The sequence below is a fragment of the Salvelinus sp. IW2-2015 genome, unplaced genomic scaffold (assembly GCF_002910315.2).
Source record: "Salvelinus sp. IW2-2015 unplaced genomic scaffold, ASM291031v2 Un_scaffold6386, whole genome shotgun sequence".
In the NCBI taxonomy this organism is placed as follows: domain Eukaryota; kingdom Metazoa; phylum Chordata; class Actinopteri; order Salmoniformes; family Salmonidae; genus Salvelinus; species Salvelinus sp. IW2-2015.
Window position 1 is genome coordinate 19,689 of NW_019947649.1, and position 10,316 is coordinate 30,004.

Below are 10,316 nucleotides of genomic sequence, written 5' to 3' on the forward strand. Positions count from 1 at the left end.
TAGCCTACATCTCTGCCCTCATATATAATATATACAGGATTATGTAGCCTACATCTCTGCCCATATATAATATATACAGGATTAATGTAGCCTACATCTCTTGCCTCATATATAATATATACAGATTATGTACTACATCTCTGCCTCATATATAATATATACAGGATTATGTAGCCTACATCTCTGCCTCATATATAATAATACAGGATTATGTAGCCTACATCTCTGCCTCATAATAATATATACAGGATATGTAGCCTACATCTCTGCCTCATATATAATATAACAGGATTATGATACTACATCTCTGCCTCATATATAATATATACAGGATATGTAGCCTACATCTCTGCTCATATTAATATATACAGGATTATGTAGCCTACATCTCTGCCTCATAATAATATATAACAGGATTATGTAGCCTACATCTCTGCCTTCATATATAATTATATACAGGATTATGTAGCCTACACTACTGCCTCATATATAATATATACAGCGCCTTCAGAAAGTATTACCCCTTGACTTATTACAAATGTTGTTGTTTTAAAGCCTGATATTCAACATGGATGAAATTGTTGCTTTTTTTCACCCATCTTAACACAAAGTGTTCACCCCCATAACGCCGAAGTGAAAACATGTTTTTAGAAAATGTTGCTAATTTATTGTTAATTAAATACAAAAAGATCAAATTAACATAAGTGTTCACACCCATGAGTCAAACATGTTAGAATCACACCGAGCAACACCTGATTGTACAATATTTGCACATTATTATTGAAAGATTCTTCAAGCTCTGTCAAGTTGGTTGTTGATCATTGCTACACAGCCAGTTTCAAGTCTTTCCTATAGATTTTCAAGCCGATTTAAGTCAAAGCTGTAACTACAGTAGCCACTCAGGAAACATTCAATGTGTGTCTGTGGTACAGCTCCAGTGTATATTTGGCCTTGTGTTTTAGGTATATGTCCTGCTGAAAGGGGAATTTGTCTCTCAGTGTCACGTGTGCTCCCTCTCCGGCCTCTAGGTCACCAGGCTGTCTGTTATGGGCGCACACCTGTCACCATTTTATTAAAACACTCACTCCCTGAACTTGCTTCCCGACTCTCAGCGCACATCGTTACACCCAGTGACTTAGCCAGGTTTTCTTCTGGGATTGTGCCTGCGCTTAACTTCATTCTGTTTTCTTTTTATTTAAATAACTCCCCAGTCCTTGCCTATGACAAGCATACAGTGCCTTGCAAAAGTATTCATCCTCCTTGGCATTTTTCCTATTTGTTGCATTACACAACGTGTAATTTAAATAGATTTTTATTTGGATATCATGTAATGGACATTCACAAAAATAGTCCAAATTGGGGAAGTGAAATTTAAAAAATAACCTGTTTCAAAAAAAATACAAAAAAATTAAAAAATGAAAAGTGGTGCGTGCATATGTATTCACCCCCTTTTCTATGAAGCCCCTAAATATGATCTGGTGCAACCAATTACCTTCAGACGTCACATAATTAGTTAAAATAAAGTCCACCTGTGTGCAATCTAAGTGTCACATGATCTGTCACATGATCTCAGTATATATACACCTGTTCTGAAAGGCCCCAGAGTCTGCAACACCACTAAGCAAGCGGCACCACCAAGCAAGCGGCACCATGAAGACCAAGGAGCTCTCCAAACAGGTCAGGGACAAAGTTGTGGAGAAGTATAGATCAGGGTTGGTTATAAAAACTATCTGAAACTTTGAACATCCCACGGAGCACCATTAAATCCATTTTTTTAAATGAAAGAATATGGCACCACAACAAACCTGCCAAGAGAGGGCCGCCCACCAAAACTCACAGACCAGGCAAGGAGGGCATTAATCAGAGAGGCAACAAAGAGAACAAAGTTAACCCTGAAGGAGCTGCAAAGCTCCACAGCGGCGATTGGAGTATCTGTCCATAGGACCACCTTAAGCCGTGCACTCCACAGAGCTGGCTTTACGGAAGAGTGGCAAAAAAAGCCATTGCTTAAAGAAAAAAATAAGTAAACACGTTTGGTGTTTGCCCGAAAGGCATGTGGGGAGACTCCCCAAACATATGGAAGAAGGTACTCTGGTCGGATGAGACTAAAATTGAGCTTTTGGCCATCAAGGAAAACGCTATATCTGGCGCAAACCCAACACCTCGCATCACTCTGAGATACAAAACGATATCAAAACCGCCATCGATAAAAGACAGTACTGTGCAGCCATCTTCATCGACCTGGCCAAGGCTTCGACTCTGTCACTCCACTGTATTCTTATCGGTAGACTCAACAGCCTTGGTTTCTCTAATGATTGCCTCACCTGATTCACCAACTACTTCTCAGATAGAGTTCAGTGTGTCAAATCGGAGGGCCTGTTGTCCAGACCTCTGGCAGTCTCTATGGGGGTACCACCGGGTTAAATTCTCGGGCCGACTCTTTTCTCTGTATATATCAATGATGTCGCTCTTGCTGCTGGTGTTTCCTTGATCCACCTCTACGCAGACGACACCATTCTGTAACATCTAGCCCTCTTTGGACACTGTGTTAACTAACTAACCTCCAAACGAGCTTCAATGCCATACAACACTCCTTCTGTGGCCTCCAACTGCTCTTAAACGCTAGTAAAACTAAATGCATGCTCTTCAACCGATCCCTGCTCGCACCCGCCCGCCCGACTTGCGTCATTACTCTGGACGGTTCTGACTTAGAATATGTGGACAACTACAAATACCTAGTGTCTGGCTAGACTGTAAACTCTCCTTCCAGACTCATATTAAGCATCTCCAATCCAAAATTAAATCTAGAATCGGCTTCCTTTTTCACAACAAAGCCTCTTTCACTCACACTGCCAACCATACCCTCGTAAAACTGACTATCCTACCGAACCTCGACTTCGGCGATGTAATTTACCAAAATAGCCTCCAACACTCTACTCAGCAAATTGGATGCAGTGTATCACAGTGCCATCCGTTTGTCACCAAAAGCCCCATATACCACCCACCACTGCGACCTGTATGCTCTCATCGGCTGGCCATCGCTACATATTTCGGCTGACCCACTGGCTCCAGGTCATCTATAAGTCTTTGCTAGGTAAAGCTTGTCCTTATCTCAGCTCACTGGTCACCATAACAAACACCCACCCGTAGCACGCGCTCCAGCAGGTATACTCATTGGTCATCCCCAAAGCCAACAACTCCTTTGGCCGCCTTTCCTTCCAGTTCTCTGCTGCCAATGACTGGAACGAATTGCAAAAATCGCTGAAGTTGGAGACTCTAATAACTTCAATAACTTTAAACATCAGCTATCTGAGCAGCTAACCGATCGCTGCGCTGTACACAGCCCATCTGTAATAGCCCATCCAACTACCACCTCATCCCCAATGGTTTTTATTACTTTTTTTGCTCTTTTGCACACCAGTATTTCTACTTGCACAACATCATCTGCACATCTATCACTCCAGTGTTAATTTGCTAAATTGTAATTACTTCGATACTATGGCCCTATTTATTGCCTTACCTCGCACACACTGTTATATGATTTTTCATATGTGTTATGATTGTACTTTTGTTTATCCCATGTGTAACCTGTGTTGTTTTTTGTCGTACTGCTTTGCTTTATCTTGGCCAGGTCGCAGTTGTAAATGAGAACTTGTTCTCAACTGGCCTACCTGGTAAATAAAGGTTAAATAAATAAAAAATTAATACCCATCCCACAGTGAAGCGTAGTGTTGGCAGCATCATGCTGTGGAGATGTTTTTATCAACAGTGACTGGGAAACTTGTCAGAATTGAAGGAATGATGGATGGAGCTAAATATAGGGAAAATCTTATATTTCAGTCTTCCAGAGATTTGAGAGTTCACCATCCAGCAGGACAATGACCCTAAGCATACTGCTAAAGCAACACTCGAGTGGTTTAAGGGGAAACATTTAAATGTCTTGGAATGGCCTAGTCAAAGCCCAGACCTCAATCCAATGAGAATCTCTGGTATGACGTAAAGATTGCTGTACACCAATGGAACCCAACCGACTTGAAGGATCTGGAGAAGTTTTGCCTTAAAGAATAGGCAAAACTCCCAGTGGCTAGATGTGCCAAGCTTATAGAGACATATCACAAGAGACTTGTAGCTGTAATTGCAGTAAAAGGTGGATCTACAAAGTATTGACTTTGGGAGGGGTGAATAGTTATGCACGCTCAAGTTCAGTTTTTTTGTCTTATTTCTTGTTTGTTTCACAATAAAAATATTTTGCAGCTTCAAGGTGGTAGGCATGTTGTGTTGTGTTCACTCTGTCATTTAGGTTAGTATTGTGGAGTAACTACAATGTTGTTGATCCATCCTCAGTTTACTCCTATCACAGCCATTAAACTCTAACTGTAAAGTCACTATTGGCCTCATGGTGAAATCCCTGAGCGGTTTCCATCCTCTCCGGCAACGGAGTTAGGAAAGATGCCTGTATCTGCTCAAAAGGATATTCAATGTCTGCTTTTTTTACTCATCTACCAATAGGAGCCCTTCTTTGCAAGGCATTCGAAAATTTCCCTGGTCTTTGTCATTGAATCTGTGTTGGAAATTCACCGCTCGACTGAGGGACCTTACATATAATTGTATGTGTGGGGTAAAGAGAGGAGGTAGTCATTCAGAAATCATGTTAAACACTATTATTGCACACAGAGTGAGTCCATGCAATTGATTATGTGACTTGTTCAGCACATTTTTACTCCTGAACTTATTTAGGCTTGGGGGTTGAATACTTATTGACTTATTTTTTWAATTAATTTGTAAACATTTCTAAAAACATAATTACACTTTGACATTATGAGGTATTGTGTGTAGGCCAGTGACACAAAATCTCAATTTAATACATTTTAAATTCAGGCCGTAACACAACAAAATTTGGAAAAAGTCAAGGGGTGTGAATACTTTTTGAATGTAATGTATACAGTGCATTCGGAAAGTATTCAGACCACTTGATTTTTTCAAAATTTTGTTATGTTACAGCCTTATTCTAAAATGGATAAAATATTTTTTCCATCAATCTACACACAATATCCCATAATGACTAAGAAAAAACAGGGTTTTAGAATTGTTTTCAAGCTATGAGACTCGATATTGAGCTCAGGTGCATCCTGTTTCCATACAACTTGATTGGAGTCCACCTGTGGTAAATTCAACTTATTGGACATGATTTGGAAAGGCACACACCTGTCTATATAAGGTCCCACAGTTGACAGTGCATGTCAGAGCAAACATTTTCCATAGCGCTCCAAGACAGGATTGTGTCGAGGCACAGATCTGAGGAAGGGTACACCAAAACAATTCTGCAGCATTGAAGGTTCCCAACAACACAGTGGCCTCCATCAATCTTAAATGGAAGAAGTTTGGAACCACCAAGACTCTTCCTAGAGCTGGCCACCCAGCCAAACTGAGCAATCGGGGGAGAAGGGCCTTGGTCAGGGAGGTGACCAAGAACCCGATGGTCACTCTGACAGAGCTTCAGATTTCCTCTGTGGAGATGGGAGAACCTTCCAGAAGAACAACTATCTCTGCAGCACTCCAACAATCTGGCCTTTACGGTAGAGTGGCCAGACGGAAGTCACTCCTCAATAGAAGGTACAAGACAGTTCGCTTAGAGTTTGCAAAAAGGCACCTAAAGGACTCTCAGACCATGAGAAACAAGATTCTCTGGTCTGATGAAAACAAGATTGAACTCTTTGACCTGAATGCCAAGCATCATGTCTGGAGGAATCATGGCACCATCCCTACGGTGAAGCATGGTGGTGGCAGCATCATGCTGTGGGGATGTTTTCAGCGGCAGGGACTGGGAGACTAGTCAGGATCAAGAGAAAGAATAACGGAGCAAAGTACAGAGAGATCCTTGATGAAAACCTGCTCTATAGCGCTCAGGACCTCAGACTGGGGTGAAGGTTCACCTTCCAACAGCTCAACGACCCCAAGCACATAGCCAAGACAACGCAGGAGTGGCTTCGGGCAAATCTCTGAATGTCCTTGGGTGGCCAAGCCAGAGCCCGGGCTTGAACCTAATCTAACATCTCTGGAGAGACCTGAAAATAGCTGTGTAGCGACGCTCCCCATCCAACCTGACAGATCTTGAYARGATATGCAGAGAAGAATGGGAGAAACTCCCCAAATACAGGTGAGCCAAGCTTGTAGCGTCCTACCCAGAAGTCTCGAGGCTGTAATCGCTGCCAAAGGTGCTTCAACAAAGTACTGAGTAAAGGGTCTGAATACTTATGTAAATGTGATATTTCAGTTTTTTATTTCAAAATGTATAGAAACCTGTTTTTTCTTTGTCATTACAGGCTATTTTTGTGTAGATTGAAAAGTGATTAAAACATTTTGAATCCATTTTAGAATAAGGCAGTAACCTAACAAATGTTGAAAAAGTCAACGGGTCTGATACTTTAAGTTAATTTAGAATGTAGGCTACAATCTTATCTGTCTGTTGTAATTAAGAATATTGTAATAGCACAAGCAGGACGCAGTGCACACATTGCAGTGGCAAAACACATTATTCACCATTTAGACTGCCTGTCTGTCTGTGTCTTGCTTGTGTTTGATGAAATATTCATCATCACAGTCATTATAATGCCAGTGTCCTGAGACAAAGGGTGTTTACTGTGTGTGTGTGTGTGTGTGTGTGTGTGTGTGTGTGTGTGTGTGTGTGTGTGTGTGTGTGTGTGCGTGGCATACGTGTGAGTGTGTGTGCATGTGCGAGCATGCACTTTTGTGTGTGTCTGTGCAGAGAACCAGACAAGAACAACTGAGTAAGGTCATTTCTAGGACCCCCACGTCTACGGTGATGAATATGAGGTGTCTCTAACTGTTACCTCACTGTACACCCAAATGAACTGCATTACAGAGACAGACTTGTCTATGGGCTTATAAACAAAGGTGGGATGTTATGAGCAATTTTACACACAGCTCATTAGAAAATGCAGATCATGGCTGAGTAACTGCAATAAACTTTGTCAGGCCATAGACCACACATAAAATACTGTCTGTATGAGTGTAAGTATGAGTGCGTGTTTGTGATTGTCAGTGTGTGTGTAAGCATGAGTGTGAGTGTGAGTGTGTATGTGAGTGTGTGTTTGTGAGTGTGAGTGTGTGTGTAAGCATGAGTGTGAGTTGTGAGAGTGAGCGTGTGTGTGTATGTGAGTGTGTGTTTGTGAGTGTGAGTGTGAGCGTGAGCGTGTGTGTGAGTGTGTTTGTGAGTGTGAGTGTGTTTGTGAGTGTGAGTGTGTATGTGAGTGTGTGAGTGTAAGTGTGAGTGTGTGTGTGGAGTGTGAGTGTGAGCGTGTGTGTAAGTGTGAGTGTGGTTTGTGAGTGTGAGTGTGTGTGTATGTGAGTGTGTGAGTGTGAGTGTGTGTGTGAGCATGTGTGTGTGTGTGAGTGTGAGTGTGAGTGTGTACCTACACTGTCCTCCACATCCACCTCATTATTATGGTCTAGTAAAGACGTAGAGCCTGCTCGTTCCAGCCCCTGCCGCCCAATGCAGCGCTGTACGGCCTGCCTGTGGAGAGCGAGAGAGATAGGAGGAAAAGAGAGAAAACATCATGAGAATGGTGAGAGAGGGAGAAACAACATGATGGAGGAGAGAGAGAAACAACATGATAGAGGAGAGAAACCACATGATAGAGAGAGAAACAACATGATAGAGGAGAGAAACCACATGATAGAGAGGAGAGAAACCACATGATAGAGAGAGAACCATGATAGAGAGAGAAACAACATGATAGAGAGAGAAACAACATGATAGAGGAGAGAACAACATGATAGAGGGAGAAAAACATGATAGAGAGGAAAGCAAGAGAACAACATGATAGAGGAGAGAAACACATTATAGAGGAGAGAGAGAAACAACATGATAGAGGGAGAACAACATGATAGAGGGAGAGAGAAACAACATGATAGAGGAGAGAGAGAGAAACAACATGATAGAGAGAGGAGAGAGAAACAACATGATAGAGAGGAGAGAGAAACAACATGATAGAGAGGAGAGAGAACAACATGATAGAGAGGAGGAGAAGACACATGTAGAGAGGAGAGAGAAAACAACATGATAGAGAGGAGAGAGAAACAACATGATAGAGAGGAGAGAGAAACAACATGATAGAGAGGAGAGAGAAACAAACATGATAGAGAGGAGAGAGAGACAACATTGATAGAGGAGAGAGAGAAACAACATGATAGAGGAGAGAGAGAAACAACATGATAGAGGGAGGAGAACAACATGATAGAGAGGGAGAGAGAAACAACATGATAGAGGAGAGAGAGAAACAACATGATAGAGAGGAGAGAGAAAAACATGATCGGAGGAGAGAGGACAACATGATAGAGGAGAGAGAGAAACAACATGATAGAGGAGAGAGAGAAACACATGATAGAGGGAGAGAGAGAACAACATGATAGAGAGGAGAGAGAGAAACAACATGAAGAGGAGAGAGAGAAACAACATGATAGAGAGGAGAGAGAAACAACATGATAGAGAGGAGAGAGAGAAACAACATGATAGAGGAGAGAGAGACACACATGATAGAGGAGAGAGACAACATGATAGAGGAGAGAGAGAAACACACATGATAGAGGAGAGAAACAAATGATAGAGAGGGAGAGAAAACATGATAGAGAGAGAGAGAAACGGGAAGAGAGAGGAAACAACATGATAGAGGGAGAGAGACACACATGATAGAGAGGAGAGAGAACACCACTGATAGAGAAGGAGGAGAGAGAGAACAACATGATAGAGAGAGACGAGAGAAACTAGAAGAGAGAGAGAGACAAATGATAGAGGAGAGAGAGAAACAACATGAAGAGAGGAGAGAGAACAACTGATAGAGAGGAAGAGAAACAACATGATAGAGCGAGAGAGAGAACAACAGAAGACAGAGAAACATGATAGAGAGGAGAGAGAGAACAACATGATAGAGGAGAGAGAGAAAACACACATGATAGAGGAGAGAACAACTGAAGAGAGAGAGAGAGAAACAACATGATAGAGAGGAGAGAGAGAACAACATGATAGAGGAGAGAGAGAAACAACCATGATAGAGAGAGAGAGAGAACAACATGATAGAGAGGAACCCTGAGAGAGAGACAACATGATAGAGAGGAGAGAGAAAACTGATAGAAGAGGAGAGAGAGAACAACATGATAGAGAGGAGAGAGAGAAACAACATGATAGAGAGGAGAGAGACACATGATAGAGAGGAGAGAACACATGATAGAGGAGAGAGAAACAACATGATAGAGGAGGAGAAAGAAACAACATGTAGAGAGGAAGAGAGAAACAACATGATAGAGAGGAGAGAAACAACATGATAGAGGAGAGAGAAACAACATGATAGAGAGGAGAGAGAAACAACATGATAGAGAGGAGAGAGAGAAACAACATGATAGAGAGGAGAGAGAGTAACAACAGCAGAACAGATCGAGGGGACGGCGAAATACATTTGAATGTGAAATGCTTTTGATGTGTTTTTAGTGTGTAGCTGTTCTTTCATATTGTTGTGTTASAGCCGCAAACCAAATCGGCCAATGTAGGACAATAAAGTGCTCTGACTCAGAATCAGAATGAAATAAAACACAACAATAATGTAGGTATGCCAGGTGGTTTATCTGCAGTGGACCTGAGCATGCAGATAAAGAAGAGGTAGACAACAGCTCTCTCCCTTTCCACTGGAGCAGATGCAGTAACAGCTTTGAAAGGTTATGTAAAGTCTAGGTTAAGATACTCCCACTATATAACCACATAGACAGCTTCATACTGTAATGATCCCTGCAGGGTCATTCAGTTCATTAAGACACAGAGAAGAAAACACAAGTCGCATGCTATATTTTACTGCAAAAAAACCCTAAACACTTTTATTATGCAACTTATTTGCAAGAACATTGAGGGAGAAACAGTTAACGACCTGGCGGTGAAACCTTGGGCCATGCTAGCCAAGAGAAACAAGTCGGAGGGTGTTATTTCCCCACAGTGAGGTGAAATCCGGGTCATATCCTTTTCCTGGGACAACAAGATGCCGGTTTCCTTTTCTTAAAAGCACAAACGGCAGGAACAAGGCTCCAGCTGCTAAAGCGTTGGCAGTGGCAGTGTGGCACTGACTGACTGGCACTGCCTCTGTCAGATCCTTCCTGGGTATCTGCACTGTGCTTTACTAATGGGAATTAGTACAGCTTAGTATACGTTTTCTGTGGAATTAGTAGAAGTTCTTGTGAACTCACTTTCAGTCAGGTTTCAACACTGTAAGTAAGAATTTCCTAATCATCTTAAATATCTATCCAATGGATTT

The 10,316-nt window shown here is 41.9% G+C and overlaps 1 protein-coding gene across 1 annotated transcript in view; it reads right to left on the reverse strand.

Annotated features, from left to right (window-relative positions):
• Positions 1–10,316, reverse strand: part of ankdd1a (ankyrin repeat and death domain containing 1A) — a 29,672-nt gene that overhangs the window by 10,115 nt on the left and 9,241 nt on the right. The window contains 2 exon segments of the mRNA XM_070442163.1: positions 7,438–7,483; positions 7,485–7,534. Of these exon segments, the coding sequence (XP_070298264.1) occupies positions 7,438–7,483; positions 7,485–7,534 (96 nt within the window).